The 19,449-nt window shown below is 33.4% G+C and overlaps 1 protein-coding gene across 3 annotated transcripts in view; it reads right to left on the reverse strand.

Moving 5' to 3' along the window:
• The window catches only part of LOC132751969 (uncharacterized), an 85,176-nt gene that overhangs the window by 21,853 nt on the left and 43,874 nt on the right, over nt 1-19,449 (reverse strand). For all 3 annotated transcript variants that reach the window (XM_060742198.1, XM_060742200.1, XM_060742201.1), the window contains 8 exons: nt 12,255-12,449; nt 10,931-10,967; nt 8,200-8,327; nt 7,640-7,799; nt 6,868-6,921; nt 4,647-4,864; nt 3,380-3,578; nt 2,501-2,620 (listed from right to left, as the gene is read on the reverse strand). In XM_060742198.1, the coding sequence (XP_060598181.1) occupies nt 2,501-2,620; nt 3,380-3,578; nt 4,647-4,864; nt 6,868-6,921; nt 7,640-7,799; nt 8,200-8,327; nt 10,931-10,967; nt 12,255-12,449 (1,111 nt within the window). The remainder of the gene's footprint in view (nt 1-2,500; nt 2,621-3,379; nt 3,579-4,646; nt 4,865-6,867; nt 6,922-7,639; nt 7,800-8,199; nt 8,328-10,930; nt 10,968-12,254; nt 12,450-19,449) is intronic.

The following is a 19,449-nucleotide window of genomic DNA, read 5'->3' on the forward strand; positions in this document are numbered from 1 at the left end:
GACATAAGGGGACTGGAAATAATTTAAGTTCGAGATTATTTTCCATTTGATGTAGATCTGGACCAATAACTTCCATCCAAAATTTTAGATCATTCGCTCATTAAATACATAATTCTCATTATGAAAATTTACACAAAATTGAAAAGCATTGCAATGCTTTTCACTCAAAATTCGCTAGGAATAACACAAAAACAACAATTTCTTTCTAATCTATATATGTATATTTCCTAATTATGTTTTGCATATCTTGCTATTTTAAGCGCCCCAATTGATCTATGTCAGAAATTCAAATTTTATGTTTTTATTCTTTCGGACCTCAGTGGAGTTCCTTTAATATTTCAGTGAAAGCATGTAGTATAAATGGAATTTCCTGAAATTTACCAATGATACTCCTATGCGTTATTTTAAATTTACAATAGATTTTGCCAAAAGAAAATTCTTCGTTTTTAAATATATATTAAGCATATTTTCAAACAAGCCCAAAGCACTGACGTGAAAAGTTATTTCTGTCATCTAAGATATAATTTAATCTCCATACGTTCACCTTCACAAAAGACAAATATTAAACAAGAGCACCGCTAGGCGGAGCATTATATGCCCGAAAGTACTCTTTCTTTTAGTGAGGAAGACATGGGAATTAAATACAGTATTACCTCCTTCAAAAAGCAATCCTCCTTTATAGCTGAAGAACATTCATGTATATATACAGTTGCTGTTTTCAAAGCACCACCATCAAGTTGTTATCTTGTAAGTAAAAATGCTACAACGGATGGACACCAAGATGTCAAGGGTATAAAGCTGTTAATCCTATAAAATTTTACAGCTGAAGTTCGATTATTACTTGAGTTATTGAGCGAAAACTGTTTCCAGTTTAAAGGTGATAGTAATCCCTTGATCTTTGACCTTGTGACCCCAAAATCAATAGCGGTCTTCTACCCAATATGAACAATCATCCTATGAAGTTTGAATACTGTGGGCCAAATGGAACTTAGGTTATGCTCCAGAAACCATTTTCAGTTTTAAGCTAATAGTGACCTTGACCTTTGACCTTGTGACCCCAAAATCAATAGGGGTCTTCTACCCAATATGGACAATCATCCTATGAAGTTTGAATACTGTGGGTCAAATGGAACTGAAGTTATGCTTCGGAAACCATTTTACGTTATTTAGCTTATAGTGACCTTGACCTTTAACCTTGTGACCCTAAAATCAATAGGGTTTTTTTCCCAATATTAATCATCCTATGAAGTTTGAATATTGTAGGCCAAATGGAACTTAAGTTATGCTCCGGAAACCATTTTCAGTATTTCGCTAATAGTGACCTTGACCTTTGACCTTGTGACCCCAAAATCAATAGGGGTCTTCTACCCAATATGGGCAATCACCCTATGAAGTTTGAATACTGTGGGCCAAATGGAACTTAAGTTATGGTCCAGAAACCATTTTCAGTATTAAGGTAATAGTGACCTTGACCTTTGACCTTGTGACCCCAAAATCAATAGGGGTCTTCTACTTAATATAGGCAATCATCCTATGAAGTTTGAATACTGTGAGTCAAATGGAACTTAAGTTATGCTCCGGAAACCATTTTCAGTATTAAGCTAATAGTGACCTTGACCTTTGACCTTGTGACCCCAAAATCAATAGGGGTCTTCTACCCAATATGGGCATTCATCCTATGAAGTTTGAATACTGTGGGTCAAATGGAACTTAAGTTATGCTCCGGAAACCATTTTCAGTATTTAGCTAATAGTGACCTTGACCTTTGACCTTGTGACCCCAAAATCAATAGGGGTCTTCTACCCAATATGGGCAATTCATCCTATGAAGTTTGAATACTGTGGGCCAAATGGAACTTAAGTTATGGTCCAGAAACCATTTTCAGTATTAAGGTAATAGTGACCTTGACCTTTGACCTTGTGACCCCAAAATCAATAGGGGTCTTCTACTTAATATAGGCAATCATCCTATGAAGTTTGAATACTGTGAGTCAAATGGAACTTAAGTTATGCTCCGGAAACCATTTTCAGTATTAAGCTAATAGTGACCTTGACCTTTGACCTTGTGACCCCAAAATCAATAGGGGTCTTCTACCCAATATGGGCATTCATCCTATGAAGTTTGAATACTGTGGGTCAAATGGAACTTAAGTTATGCTCCGGAAACCATTTTCAGTATTTAGCTAATAGTGACCTTGACCTTTGACCTTGCGACCCCAAAATCAATAGGGGTCTTCTACCCAATATGGGCAATCATCCTATGAAGTTTGAATACTGTGGGCCAAATGGAACTTAAGTTATGCTCCGGAAACCAAATTGCTAACAGACGGACGGACGGACGTACGGACGGACGGACGGACGGACGGACAGACGGACGCCAGGGGGTATAACATAATATGCCCGAAATTCTTTCGGGCATATAAAAAAACAGAAACACCAACACACACACACGGATATCACCGATATTTCACGATGATTGCCGAATAGTTTTAATAACTTACTTCGGTCATCGCCAACAACAGCTCCTAGGAATTTCAAGACGTTTGGATGGCTACCAACAACTGTACCGGTGAAGTTGATCTTGGCCTTCATCAACATTTCATCATTTGGTGTGAATTTATCTATAAATACAGAGGATGTGTCAATCCACATTTACACTGGTGTGAACTTTTCTATAATTACAGACGATAATGTGTCAATCTACATTGACACTGGTGTGAACTTTTCTATAATTACAGATGATAACATGACAATCTACATTCACACTGGTGTGAACTTATCTATGATTACGGACAATAATGTGACAATCTATATTCATATTGCAACCTTTGCAGAGCCCCCCTCTGTACAACAATAATCTCAATAACAACCATATCAATACTTCCAATAGCAACAGCTCTAAACAACAGACAAATTTGTTGCCTTCAAAAGGATGGTAATCTATAGAAGTTTGACACATATCAAAAAATGTATCAGACATATTGCAAATTAAAAATGGGGTGGGGGAGGGGGTTTGACAATCGTCAAGATGTTTCCAAGATTCAAGAAGATGTGTGACAGTTTCGTACAGATTGTATCCATGTGACTACCCTAGCTTTCTATCAATGAAATGTACCTCCATGTATCAACATATTCAATTTCATAGATTAATGCGCCACAAAAATAGTGCTACATGTACGAATGATGCAACATTAGGATACTAAGACGTGGAATAGGCAACTTTTTTACAATGCATGTACAGCGACACCTAAATGGGTTGATCGTTAATAGTTAACATGTAAAAAATCATAAATGCCACACCAGCAAACCGTTAAAAGGCATTTTTTACCATTTATATGCTTTTTTTATATACTAGTAAATTAATTAGTGCTGTAACAAACCTTTTAATGTTTTGGCGACAACTGTGTTTCCTCCTCGGCCTGTCCTCCATGTGGCTTTGTAGATTCTCGCAAAATGGCCTTCCTTAATAACACAATCAAACGAGATATCGTTTCTATCAATATGTTCTACTTCCGGCATATTAATGTCCATCCCTCCATAAAGATACAGCTCCTCTTGCTCACCCATTGTCTTACGGTTCTAATGAATGAAAATACAATTAAATAAATAGATAGGTCTTTTCTATTAAGACATGATCAATTTCTACTGAGTGGTATGAAATTAGATAATTTTCATACCACTACAATAAAACAAATCATGTGCATACGTATTTATACAAAAACTTGAATTTTCTATTTATTATATACTTTTTTGGTAGTTAAATATTCGAAAGAATTTTCCTTAAATTTTGTGTATTGGCTGAATTTAGAAGAAAGTAGTCCGGCAAAATACCAGTGAAAAGAGGGAAAATATGTTTCAATGCAGTGAAAAATATTTTTTTTAATGTGAAAATACAGAAAATGAAAAAAAAATGAATTTTTATTTCATTAATATTTCTCAATATTTTATTGAAAAGTATAAAATAAATGAGCCGCGTCACGACAAAACCAACATAATGGGTTTGCGACCAGCATGGATCCAGACCAGCCTGCGCATCCACGCAGTCTGATCAGGATCCATGCTGTTCGCTATCAGTTTCTTTACTTGTTATAGGGTCTGTAAGCAAACAGCATGGATCCTGATCAGAATGCGCGGATGCGCAGGCTGGTCTGGATCCATACTCTTCGCAAACACATTATGCTGGTTTTGTCATGACGCGGCTCAAATTAAAATTCATGTTTTATAATCTTTTTTTTTTCCTTGTCAAAACGTTAAAATTGAAATAGAAAATGAGGAATGATAGATCAGTTTAAATGCCTGCCAGTGGATTCTACAAATAACCTGAAAGTTATAAAGAAGAGAGTTTCTAAAAAAGCTTCCTACTCAATTCCTAAGATGTATTATTTGTCAAATATCATGTAAATGTAAAGTTTATACATAAATTATTGTTTAAACTCAAAAACCTGAAAAAAAAACATTCTAAGAAAATAAGGGAAATCTTTTGGATGTCATGAAAACAATGGCAGAAAGTGAAAAAAACAGATACAGATTGATTGAGTATAATTCATGCAACATTTGTCACGCTGCCTAGCGTGAATTTTTCAATTAATTGCAGACGGTACATTATATAATGGATAACGATGTAACGTCATACAAGTAGCCACTTACGTCATATGAAGTGCCAAATTTCTCAGCGTCGTATGCCTTATTCGAGATAGCGTTTGGATGGCGATGGTCGGTCGTGTCCGACTCCCCATGTAAGCTTTGTCTGTATTTCCTTGAAACTGCCCTTTTTACCCGGCGGGCTCTTTCTTGAGGTTGGCAATAACCTCTCCGAACGAGAAATATAAAGATTATAATCACCAAGGCAACAAAACCTAGTACACCTGAAAATAATACAAAAAACTTTCAGATCTACTGGGTTATATAATAATATTGCAATAAGTATACTGTAATTAAAAAGATACAAAATGTTAATGCTACTTTCTTCAATCAGAATTTAGATACGCTTTCTAGCAACATGCCTCCAGATTCATGCTAATTTTCATGAATATTTTTAAGATGTATGAATAAGTAAAATATTGTCAAGGGAAAAAAACCATTTAACACATTACAGACGGCACTTGCAAACTACAAAAATTACCAAACATAAGTCAGAATATGCAAAATAGCCCTTTCTGCGTTAGTCAAACAGCAGAAATATGGTGATGAAAACTGCAATATCAGTCATAAAGTGCACAAAACACATAGATTCTAAATCATTTCTTGAACTGTGTAAATTTTCACTATCTTTAAATTCTAGTAGTATGATTTTTTCTGAAAAATTTTGGCTCATCTAGAGGCATGCAGCCTTTATACATAAGTTTCCTGGTGTCAATGCCTTTAGTACCGTGAACTAAGATATGCACAGACTAGTACAAAATCTAAAATCTGTTCGAAAACATTTTCATGCTATTTATACATATGTATTTTTACATGCACCTGATTTCAATAATGCACAAAGAGAACATTGTGTTCTTACTGAACCATAATTTGGTTGACACAATACTTTATATATTTTACACTATAACATGTCACACTGTATAATATGTCACACTATAATATGTCACACTATAACGTGTCACAATATTTGATGCTACACTATGTCAGACTATAAGATGTCACCCTGCAAGATGCCAACCTATCTAATATGTCACACTGTTATATGCCACACTTTAAGATGCTACACTATATGTCACACTAAAACATGATCACACTATAAAATGACACATTACCAGATGTGTCACATTATAAAATATGTCGCACTAAAAGATGTCACATTTAAAGATGCTACACTATATTAGATGTCACACTATAATATGTGTCACAATATAAGATGGCACATTACCAGATGTGTCACATTATAAAAATGTCACACTAAAAGATGTCACTCTTTAAGATGCTACAATATATGTCACACTAAAACATGATCTCACTATAAAATGACACATTATCAGATGTGTCACATTATAAAATATGTCACACTAAAAGATGTCACTCTTTAAGATGCTACAATATATGTCACACTAAAACATGATCACACTATAAAATGACACATTATCAGATGTGTCACATTATAAAATATGTCACACTAAAAGATGTCACACTTTAAGATGCTACACTATATGTCACACTAAAACATGATCACACTATAAAATGACACATTATCAGATGTGTCACATTATAAAATATGTCGCACTAAAAGATGTCACATTTAAAGATGCTACACTATATTAGATGTCACACTATAATATGTGTCACAATATAAGATGGCACATTACCAGATGTGTCACATTATAAAAATGTCACATTATAAAATGTGTCACATTTTAAGATGTCACACTTTAAGTTGTCACATGATAATATGTCACATTTTAAGTTGTCACACTATAAGATGTCACACTCTAAGATTACACACTAAAAGATGTCACACTTAAAGTTGTCACACTATAAGAAGTCACACTTTAATATGTAACAAAATAATATGTCACACTTTAAAATGCCACACTGAGATGTCACATACCCTATAAGATGAGCTACATTATAATATTGCATAGTATAACGTGATACACATTGAGATGTCACACTTTAAGATGTCACACTATAAGATGTCACACTTTTTGGATGTCACACTATAAGATGTCACACTGTAAGATGTCACAATGTAAGATGTCACACATTAAGATGTCACACTATAAGATGTCACACTATAAGATGTCACACTTTAATATGTCACAATATAAGATGTCACACTATAAGATGTCACACTATAATATGTCACACTATAAGATGTCACACTATAAGATGTCACAATTTAAGATGTCACACTATAAAAGGGATATTACCATACCTACAGCTATGCCGACCAAAACTTCAACACTCGGACCAGTGTCTGGCTTTTTTGCTGAAATAAAGATGCATGTTTATCAAATAATGCATGATTTCCTACTCACCATCAAACAACTATGTCCTTAGACATTTAAATAATTAGACCCCTATTGGAAATTTTAGTAATTTTTCCTTCTTAGCTTTTGTAAAAGAAAAAAAAAACACGTTTCCATTTAGGGGCCTAAATATACCTTATTTCCATGAATAACTGATAAATGCATTTAAGATCTGTTGTTATGTAACAGCCTTTATGGAAAAAATATGACAACTGTTTTTCAAATAACACAAGAAAAAATGTGTTCCTACATAATGTATAATTGCAAATATGTTATGTTTGTTTATATCATATAATACAATACAATATAGTCTATATCTTAACTTAGAGTTTAAAAAAAACGAAAACCGATATACTTTATCTTGAATATATATTTGTTTATTAAACCCCAAGTGTATGAAAACAGGTATTGCTTTTGCATGATTACAGGCATTTTTTGTTAACACTGACATGTTAACATTGATTGTTTGTGTCAGGTTTTACGTCATTCCTTAACAGTGCAAAGGTCATATGGCGACTTTCCGGCTATCTTGTTGGCGTGCTCTACCACGTTTTATTTCTGTACAACCATTGACCTTCCTTGAGCTGGCTAGGTAGCCTCCTCACATAAATATCCAAAGTGTTCGAACCCGGACAACAGACTGTGTTTAACTTTGGTTGTATTTGCTTATATACTTACACGTCTTCGCCGTAATTTCCATAGGTGTGTTTTTCTTATCACCTATTTGTGATGTGAACTCAAGTGAATATTCCGTATCAGCGTCTAGGTTGGCCACGTCAAAATATGCCTTTGAACCAGGAATAACATGGGTAACTAATTTAATATCCCCGTTTGACGACTGGAAAATAATGTTTAGATGTTCTCAATAATTATAAGACCAGCAGCAACAGTAAGAGCAAAGTGGGCGTAGTCAGCCCATTGAAACAATAGTTAGAATCGTCAGGAAAATATTATCTAACTCGTCATATTTAATAAAGTATAAATGGCAATGAAACTCCTCCTATTTTAAGGTATGAATAATGAAACCCCTCCATTGAAATTGTATGTATATTTAACTCCTCCTTACCATTTGCATGAATATGAAACTCTGCCTTATAAATTGTTTTCTTGTCTAATTGTATGAATATGAAACTCCTCCTATTTAAGAGTAAAAGCATTAAATCCCTCCTATCCTAGGATATGTATATCAAACTCCTCCTATTTAGCTAATGGTATGAACAATAAACACCCATTCTTACCTTCTTGAACAGCACTAAAATAATTGAAGTTTGTATAGCATAGCAGGACAATTTTGTCGGAATGTCCCAAACTATTCGGAAACTTCCGGTTTTCACGTTTTCCACTCGTGCAGACTCAGGTCCATTATCTATGAAAACAAAACAAACAAACATATTCAAAATAAGAAATGAAAAGAATAAAAAATATTAATCATTAAGTCTCTGTAAAGGGTATATGGCTTGAGCAAAACACACTTTTTAAGATACACATCCAATTCCTTTTGTTAAATGTGTCTAATTTAAGCAATTTCTTTGATAACTTATTTCCAAAAAGCGAAACATTCCAGACATAGCAGAAAATAAATTTTTGCGCATCAAATATGATGCTTGACCTGACTGTATGATGTATCAAATGAGATCATTTTGGATTTTTCAACGGTCAACCCCCCAAGAATTGGGGTCAACAGACACCTTGAAATTCAGTCTGTCAGAGTCACTGACTATTACAATATTTCTGAAAAATGCAATTGAAAGAAAAAACAAGAGCACCGCTACATTCTATGCCCGAAAGTGATTTTTTTTAAGTAACTGGATGAAGCATTTGTAAGACATGGGAATTAAATTTTTCTACTACAATGGATGGACAGAAAGACGCCAGGGATATAACATGATATAAGCAAATTTTTAGGGCATATAATTAATGTAATTAATATAAGCTGTAGGTTGATTAATACTTAAGTAATGCAGCAAAAACCGTTTTCAGTAACCTTGACCTTGTGACCCAAAAATTAATAGGGGTCTTCTACTCAATATTGACAATCATCCAATGATATTTGAACACTGTGGGCCAAATGGAACTTAAGTTATGCTCCAGAAACTACAATTTTCAGTGTAAAGTTTATTGTGACCCTGACCTTTGACCTTGTGACCCCTAAATCAATAGGGGTCTTCTACCCAATATGGAAAATCAACTTATGAAGTTTGAATATTGTTGGTTAAATGGAACATAAGTTATGCTCCGGAAACTGTTTTGCAGTTTAAAGGTAATAGTGACCTTGACCTTTGACCTTGTGACCCCAAAATTAATAGGTGTCTTCTACCCAATATGGACAAACATCCTATGAAATTTGAATATTGTAGGCCAAATGGAACTTAAGTTATGCTCCAGAAACTGTTTTCAGTGTCAAGGAAATGGTGACCTTGGCCTTTTACATTGTGACCCCAAAATCAATAGGAGTCTTCTACCAAATATGGACAATCATCCTATGAAGTTTGAATAGTGTAGGCCAAATGGAACTTAAGTTATGCTAAGGAAACTGTTTTGCAGTTTAAAGGTGATAGTGACCTTGACCTTTGTCCTTGTGACCCTAATATCAATAGGAGTCTTTTACCCAATATGGACAATTATCCTATGATGTTTTAATATTGTGGGCCAAGTGGATCTTAAGTTATGCTCCGGAAACTGTTTTCAGTGTCAAGGTAATAGTGACCTTGACCTTTTACATTGTGATCCCAAAATCAATAGGTGTCTTTTACCCAATATGGACAAACATCCTATGAAGTTTGAATATTGTAAGCCAAATGGAACTTAAGTTATGCTCTTGGAACTGTTTTCAGTTTTAAGGTAATAGTGACCTTGACCTTTCACCTTGTGACTCCAAAATCAATAGGGGTATTCTACCCAATATGGACAATCATCCTATGAAGTTTGAATATTGTGGGCCAAATGGAACATAAGTTATGCTCCGGAAATTGTTTTCAGTTTTAAGGTAATAGTGACCTTGACCTTTTACCTTGTGAGCCCAAAATAAATAGGGGTCTTCTACCCAATATGGACAATCATCCTATGAAGTTTGGATATTGTGGGCCGAATGAAACTGAGGTTATGCTCCTGAAACTAAATTGCTAAGGAACGGACGGACAGATGTCCGACCTAATAGGGATAAAGGGCCATTTCTGTTGTTATTTACTTTTGTTTAATAGAGGGCCATGGCCCCTTATTCTATTGTTACGGAATGAATTCTATTGATCTCTTTAGTTCTGTTTACAGTTAGCAGGCCCCCTATCCCTATTCGGACGGACAGACAGACGGACGGATGCCAGGGGGTATAACATAATATGCCCAAAATTGTTTCAGGCATATAAAAACTAAATAAAAAGCGAAAACAAACTAGAAATGTGTCCATAGGACACGGATGCCCCCACACGCCACTGTTCTGTCAATCTTATGACTCTAGGTCAAATATTTTTTGGACTACATGTGCCACAAGTTGAAAACTAAAAATCAACAAAGGGCCATAATTCTCTTAAATTTGGTCGTTGCGTTCACAAAATTTCTACATAGTATATAATGAAAAAATCAACAAAGGGCCATAATTCTATTCCGTTGCAACAAAAAAATCTTCCTTTACTGCCATCTACACATTAAGGTTGTTCATCCCTGGAAGTTTAAGCAAAATCTGCAATCCGGTTTAAGAGGAGTTGCATTCACAAAATTTCTACATAGTATCTAGTGAAAAAATCAACAAAGGGCCATGAATCTGTTAAATTTGGTCGCAGCGAAAATTCCTTCCTTTACAACCATCTACACATTAAGGTTGTTAATCCCTGTAAGTTTAAGCAAAATCTGCCATCCGGTTTAAGAGAAGTTGCGTTCACAAGATTTCGGGACGGATGGACGGACTGACGGACGGACAAGTGCAACGCTATATGCTCCCACATTGTGGGGGCATAAAAACAAAAAAAAACTTACAGCTTATAAGACCATCTAAAGCAGTTATTGCTGGAATCTGAAAAGATAAGATAGTGGCATTTATTGATATTTTCTATAGTAAATATATTACACAAAGAAACAACGTGACTGAGACTCGAACCCCGGTTAAATAGCACTCCATAATAAGTTGTCGACTTTTCAGCTTTACTCTGGTCATGAACTAGTTTCTCAATCTTCACGTGAGGTACTTTACTCTCCCTAATGGCAGCCCAGATTATCGTGACATGGAATTATACCGGCCTCCCACGTATTCTTAATTTCTTATGGAATTATTACCCAAATTATCACTAAATTATCAATGTTTACGTATTTTATCAATTTTTTCTCTTTTTTATGGTTTTACAGGTACATGTATGTGATAAAATTACATTTTCGTTTATGTATCGACTGAGGGAGCTGAATAAAGCTAAACATGTTTTGATACTTAAATTTGTGTTGGTTTTTGACCCAATTGTCCTATAAAATTACACAAAGTTACAATGTGACTCAGGCTTAAACCCTGTTTAATTCAAAAAGTGCTCCTTAATTAATAAGTTTCGCTGACGGCAGGCCTATCTTATAACCATAAGAAAAATAACTTTAAACAAGTCCCTTAGTCTTTCAATTATCATTCAAGTCAAGTTAAGAAGAGAAAACATGTTTATCACATATTATCATGTTGCTTTTCCAACTCAGTAAAACAAAATGATATCGTTCATCTCATATTTTGACCCGATGTCACACACGTTTTACAAATAGGTAAAGACAAAAAAAATGTGTTACACTATATTAAGCCCTCGATGAAAAAAAAAAATTTTTGATGGTTAACTGTTCGTATTTTAGGTATTTGATTATATATTACTATAGCTTTAAAATTACATTTTATTGAACGAGTTAAATAATAACATATATAATATTGCTCACGTCATTTCATACATTAAAGAACATAAAGATGTATAAAATATTTTAACAGAACAAATAATGTTGTTTCTATAATATTATGATAGGTTCTCGGAAGATTTGTAACATAGAATGTTTCTGTTATTTAACAGACATGAAAACTGTGCGTAAACAGAATGAAACGTTTGGGAACAAAAAACGATGCTGCTATTTTAAGTAGGTTATTTTCTAACCCTTTAGCAATGATTTAATGCATGCGGCATTCACACAAACATATTTCTTTCATACAAGCATTTTGGAATTATCATTTTCCAAAATTTCATGCAAAATTTTTTTTAAGCTACAGGCAACAGAGATATAGTTTTATACAATTTAACATGTAATCTTCATTGATTCAATAATTTATATACATGTATACTTATACCTCAAATCTGACGCTGCTGGGGAGCATGGCTTGGTTGTAGGCAATAACATCTATTGTGGCACTAGCATATGGTAGTAACACCTGGTTTGGTACCGTCAGCCAACAATTGTCTATGTTCACAGTTTGTTTCTTTAAAAAGCAGGTTGTCTCGTCTTTTGACCTCACGCACTCACTATCTCTGTTCGGGTGTCTTTTCTGAAGGGGAAGTAAATCTTTAGATATTATAACATCAACAACGTTTATTGCTTACTTCCTTTGATTTAAATTCATCTTGAAAATCAAAAATTTTGACATAAAAACAATATTGCTATGTAATTTTGAAGATGAAAACAAAGAAAATAATTGCATTTCGTTTTTGCCACGGACGAACCCTCAGACGCGTTCAGAGCTATGTCATCTACACATGGGATTTTATCGGCTACAATCAAGCAAGTGTCCTCAGCCGAATAACAGCCTAAGAAATAGTACATGAATTTGATCCTATGAAACTCCCATACTTTGTCGGGATATCTTAAAAACTTCCATATTTAGCCTTTTCAATTTCAAATTAAGCTATCAAAGTTAAAATATGAACGTATTTGATTGATAAAAACGCTGCAGCCCAGTAGTATTATTGTGCAATATGCAAATAACTGCTGAAACAATTTACCGCTATCGAAAAAGTAGGACAGCAAATTATGCTATAATTAAGGAAAACTTAAGCTCAATAATTCCTAGAAATTATAAGTAGGAAATAAATATTTCTCCATCAAACAAAACATTTTTATTAACAGATCAAATGTTTTTCGTGACTCAGCAATTCTAGAATATCTCGCGTATTAATTACATAATTTTCTAGGTCACGATATGAGTTAAGCTGCTATCAGCTAATGTGATTTGTGATAGATTATAATAGATAACACTATTCTAAAAATAGATTTTACCCAATCACCACTACATAACCTGTGCTGACTTTCGGAGTACACATTATACATATAATAAATCACTTTGTTTACATGCAATATTTTAAGAAGTTTTATACAATTGTAAGAAACAAACAAATTGAAAATGGAATTTAGTGTGAAATTGAAAGGGACAACTAAACACTGTAGTGCTTAAGTGACATTTAAATTAAACTTAAAACGATGTGCTCTGGCCCTTGTAAATGAAAAATAGTAAGTAAGTAAGTAACGACTTTATTTAATGAGGCTAACACATTCGGTTTCCCGATCTTCCATGCGGGCCTCAGCATATACATAGCATATACATAACAATATATACATTACACATTTTAAATAACATATATACACAAATAGAAAAAAAAAACAACTAAAATCAAACAAAAAAACAAAACAAAAAAAACAAAAAAACAAACAAACATCAAGAAACCACATTTTGTAACCTGGGCATGAAAAATACATTTTTTACAAGTAAGATTAAAACAATATTGTAAAAACAAAACATTATACATTCTATTCTTGTGTGGCATTATCATTACAACAAAATGTACACTCATTTAATTAGAAAATTGCCACTTAATATATGTGGCTTGAAATTTCTTCAAAGTATCTGAATTTCGAATATAAATTGGGATGTCATTCCATATTTTAGGACCAGAATAGTCAAATGATTTCCTAAAGTACTCAGTTGTTGGTTTCGGTATGACTAGTTTCTCATTTTGAACAGATCTTAAGTTGAAGTTGTGTTTGTCATTTATCATTTGGAATTTATTTTTCATATAATTAGGAAAAGATGGCTCATTAATAGATTTATACATGAGAATAGCTTTTTTGTACATAATTCTTTGATCAAAGGACATCCAATTAAGCTCTTTAAATAGTTCATTTGATGGGGAATCAAAACTTTTATCCAAGATTATTCTAGCAGCTCTTTTTTGAAATTTGATAATTTGTGAAAGTAATTCACTACTACAGTTTCCCCATATAGTGCAACAGTAGTCTAAATGAGGCAGAATATATGCATTGAAAAAGAGTTTTCTAGAATGAAGATCAAGATATTGTTTAATTCTAAGAAGCAGGTAGAGTTGTGAATTGCATTTTCCAATAGTTTTTTGAATTTGAGTTTTCCATTTGAGATTGTTGTCAACAAAGACACCTAGTACTTTTTCTGTGTCTGTAAATTCTATTTCTTTGTTATGAAGATACAGTGTAGGTGTAGCATTATTTTCTAATTTTGTATTCCTAATTGACAGAGTCATAGCTTTTGTTTTAAGTGCATTTAGTATCATTGAGTTTTGGATGCACCATGTGTTAACATTATCAATATCTGTTTGAAGATTTTCATTGACTTCTTGTACAGTATTTCCTATAGAAGTTAACGAAGTGTCATCTGCAAAAATATTAGCATTAGATCTTTTTATATGCAGGTGTATGTCATTTATATATATTAAGAAAAGTAAGGGTCCCAGGACTGAGCCCTGGGGTACTCCTGAGACAACGTCAGCAGATTTAGATAAAAGACCCGACACACTTACTTTTTGTGACCTGTCTGACAGATATGATTTAATCCAAGTAATGGCCTGTGATGAGAGATGATAGAAAGATAGTTTTTCAAGAAGAACATTGTGGTTTACTAAATCAAAGGCCTTTGATAAATCTAGAAAAACAGTTCCAACAAGTTTTCCATTGCTTAGTGCATTTATCCAGTTATCAGTTACATTTATAAGTGCCGTCTCGCATGAATGGTGTGACCTGAAGCCTGATTGAGCAGTGTAAAGTAAATTATTTCTTTCTAAAAAGAGTTTTAAGTGGTCTGATACATGTTTTTCAAATATTTTAGAGATAAGTGGGAGTACTGAAATTGGTCTGTAATTGTTTTTGTCTGTCTTTGTACCTTTTTGTAGATTGGTGTTACCTTTGATTGTTTTAAAAGAGTTGGAAATTTTCCATTTTTGATACTTAGATTTATTATGGCACAAAGTGGCTCATCTATGACATCTGCAGCTGTTTTTAGAAATTTGGCACCAATTTCGTCTAAGCCAGTTGCTTTTGTAATATCAAGACAGTTAAGCTTTTGTTTTACATAACTTTGTTCAACAAAGGGTATTTCAAATTTATCTGATTCTTTAGTATTTTTTGATAGATTTTGTAATGCAGTCTTCATTTCATGTGATAATTCTGTTATATTTTCAGCTTTTTTAAATACATTTGCAAAGAATGTATTAAACGTTTCTGCTGTTAGCTTTGGATCAGTAATTGGTATGCCATTCTCAGTGTGTATATATGATGTCTGTTGAAAATCAGATTTGCCAGACAAACTTTTCAAGTTTTTCCAAAGTTTTTTTGGATTTTTCTTATTTGAGTTGATCTCCTGATTAAAGAATTCTGTTTTTGCTGTATGAGTTAGTTTTTTAACTTGTGATTTCCAGTATTTGAAATCTTCAACATTATGCTTCTTTTTTGCATGGTCCCTATTACGCATTGCATTTGCTATATCTTCATTAAACCAATCAGCTTGATTTTTATGTTTTACACGTTTTTGTTTGTATGGGGCATGTTCGTTAAGAGTTTCTAAAAATAATTTGTTAAAAGTATCTAAAGCATCATCTGGATCATTAAACATATTTATAATAGACCATGGTTGCTTTGAAAGGTCACATAAGAATTTGTCAGCATTAAAGTTCTTCAGGTGCCTGTATTTAATTGTAACATGCAATGGACCCTTCTTGATATTTTTTTGGTTTGCCAGTTTTGTGAAAAATATAGGATAATGGTCACTAACAGAAAGTATAGGGACTGCAGTGTATGATATATTTTGTGGTTGGTTACTGTAAATATGATCAATAATAGTGGAAGAAACTGGTGTTTCTCTTGTTGGTTGTGTTATAAGTTGTGATAAATTAAAGGAATTGATGATATTATTCCTTGCGGAATTACTTGAGCCTGTAGGTCCAAAATTGTAATTAAAATCTCCGAAAAGAATTACTTCTTTGTTTCCTATAAATGTTTTCTCTAGAACTTCTTCAATTTTTTCTTTTGGTCTATAGATGTAACCTACCAAAAAGGATTTCTGGTTATCAAGTTTCGTTTCAAGCTATATTGATTCAATGTCATCAGATTGTAGGTCAGACCTTAACTCACAAGGAAGTGTACACTTAACAAACAAAATAATTCCACCACCATTTGATTTCCTATCACGTCTTAACATCTGATAATTATTTAAAGATATTTCAGAGTCATAAAAACATCACTTAGAAAAGTTTCTTGTAGTCCCAATACATCAATGTCTGGATATTTATCTATTAGATATTAAATTCCGTTAAATTTTGGATACAGATAATGAATGTTTAAATGTAAAAAGTTTATTCCTTTTTTGTTAAATGTTATTTCGTCGAAACTGGAATTCTGATCAATATTAGCATTTTTTTCCATAGAATGATGATTTGTAGATAATGTTTCAGTATTGTTTATTGATTCAACCAGGTTATCATTTAGTACCAGTGTGGTAACATCCATGTTGTCCCTGGCCAGGAATTCCATGGTCCCTGATACCCTCTGTTCTTCTGATGATGATGTTGAGGTCTCCGAGCATTTAATTGCCTGCTTTTGGCATTCCGAAAATTTATGTGCTCCTTGGAAGGCCCATTTATTTGATCTCTAGAAGTGGTGCTAGAGATGCCAAGGATTTTTCTAATTCCTGCATTTAGTTGTCGTCCAAGTACAGCTGAACCTTCTTTATTTAGCCTAATTTCATCATAGAAGAGACTTTGGTTAACCTTATCATTTATCATAAAAGCACTGGTGTTATCAATAAAGATGAACTCTTTATTCTTGCAAAGTTCTTCAAGAAGACTATTTGCTTCAAGGATATTTGTCCTAGACAATAGATCTTTTCTTTTGGGCAGTATAGATGATACAGCAATCTTTGCTTTAGGGTTCATTGATTGTAGCAAAGAAAAGAGTTCATTAAAGTCTTCACATACAGACTGTGGTGTGTTGGCATTTGAAATGTTGTCAATGCCTGTATGCAGGATGATAACATCTGCTTCTTTTGTCAACTTTTGTTGTGATGTATTATCAGTTATTACTTTGTTGATGTCTTTGATGGATGCTTCATTTGTTGATTTGATGTTGACATTTACCAGATGTGAATTCATTTTCTTTCTTATAAGTCCTTTTGTAGCTGAATCGCCCAAGATGAGTACTTCGTATTTCTTTGGCTGACTTACATTTCTTTCAGAAGGTGAATTTTTCTCAGAGTTATGTTGTGTTCTGTATGATTCTTGGGTTGATGTCTTTGTGTTCAGTGTAGGTATAACGGTGTCTTGTGTTTTTGGATAAACATTCTGAACTGTAGTGTTTTTTGTTAATCCTCCTTCATGTATCAGTTCCTTTCGTAGATGTTCCATCTCCTGCTTAATAGAGTATATGTCATTTTTTGAAGGTGAATTCTCTGTGTTTCTCTTCACTAGGTCAAGTGAGCATGCAATTTCCTCGAATTGCTCTTTCATAGATTTTAGATCCGACTGTAGTGTCTCAATGGTGTCTTGTTGCAAACATTGTGCAGAGACCTTTTCCCGCAGTATTTTATTTTCTTGTTTTAATGACTGATTTGCATTTTTTTGTTTAACAATTTCTTCTTCAAGAATAAGATATTTTGCATTCTTGTCACTGTTGAAAGTTTTGTTATTTTCTGAAAGTCTGTTCTTTAAATCTTTGATTGATAATAGGAGTTTTTCATTTTCAGATTTGAGTTTATCATTGTCTGTAATGCTTTTGCAGTATTTTGCGTTTAAATCCTCTTGTATGTCACATTGCACGGAGAAATCACATTTTGCTAAACATGGAGTATTTGCAGAATCAGATACTAATGATTCAGTGCTGCTGCTGATACATGAATTTGATACACTTTTTGTGTCACTGTTTATTTCAAAGCTTTCATCCTCATTAATACTGATGATAGATTTCACAAAGGTCCTCTTGTTAATGGATTTCACATAAGTTTCATCACTGTGTTCTTTGCTTTGCGTGATTTCGGGCTGTTTTTCAGTGGAATTTTGATGGTATTTTTTGAAGTTAGAATTGATAGGACTTGCACTTTTAGTCTCTGTTGTGTCAATTAGTTGCTTCACTTTTGTTTGCTCTGTGTTATTAAAAAAGTTCTCAATTGTAGGTGAACTGCATTTAGAGTTTGCTTTGGTGTTATGTTCATCTGTACTTGGTATGTACTGATCATATTTGGAATTAGGTGTTGAGCCAACTCTATTTAAAGGCGTTGAGTTTTTGGGTTGAAAGTTTACAGGTCTAGAACCCTTTGTGACAAGATGACTGGATTGTGCCTCCTTTAGACATTTGCTGAGGTACTCCCTGTTTACTGGGGATCTTCCCTTCTTTTTGTCAGTTTTCTTCATCTCTTTTGCCATTTTCAACAATTCTTTGTCAATTGGTGGGCCAAATAATTTTGTTGTCACAGAATTCAAAAGGCTCCTAGATTTTGATTTTTCTTTAAGTTTTGTTCCTATAGGACTTTTGGATTTTTCTGTTGGTTTGTCATTGTCTAGTTCATTCTCTAGTGTGGCAGATAGTGTTTTAAATATGGTGTTTCTCCATATTCTACATCCTGGTCCTTGTATTAAGAGTGTTTGGGTATTATATGATGTTATTACAACTTTTTTGTCCATAATTGATATTGTTGTTGAGATTCCAGTTGCATCTTTTGTGGGTGAGAAAGTATACATCTGCTGGAGAAGCAACATTAATTGTTCTTGTGTGCTGTTTTGATAGAACTTGATTGACACACAAAATGTGTTGTCACTTGTGTACATATCATAAAGACGCCCATTATTCTCATCACTGTAATCTCCAGATAAGTCACAATCAGAAAATCCACTGAAGCCTTCACTGTCTGTAGAAGTGTTTAATTCCATTGTTTGAGCTAATGCAGCTTAATTTCCTTTTAGCAAGTTTAAAGTAAAGCTGTTAGAACAACATATTTGTTTGCATTATGCTATTTGAAGAATGTTAGGTGAGAAATTCCTGTTAAATCCAGTGTCCAATATTTTATTTTATTTTGTCAAATTCCTTTTATTTTTCTAATTTATGTCAAAATTAAGACTTTAAAATCAAAATAAGATCCACATTCTAATTCACAATTTTTTCTCCAATACAAAGATATAATTTTTATCAAAATTTGTCTATTTAAACACTAATTATTAGTTAAAAGTATGAGAGCAAATAATCCATGTCTGTTCTGTTTG

This window comes from Ruditapes philippinarum, unplaced genomic scaffold (assembly GCF_026571515.1).
Source record: "Ruditapes philippinarum isolate M1 unplaced genomic scaffold, ASM2657151v2 ctg1029_1_1_1_1, whole genome shotgun sequence".
Taxonomy (NCBI): domain Eukaryota; kingdom Metazoa; phylum Mollusca; class Bivalvia; order Venerida; family Veneridae; genus Ruditapes; species Ruditapes philippinarum.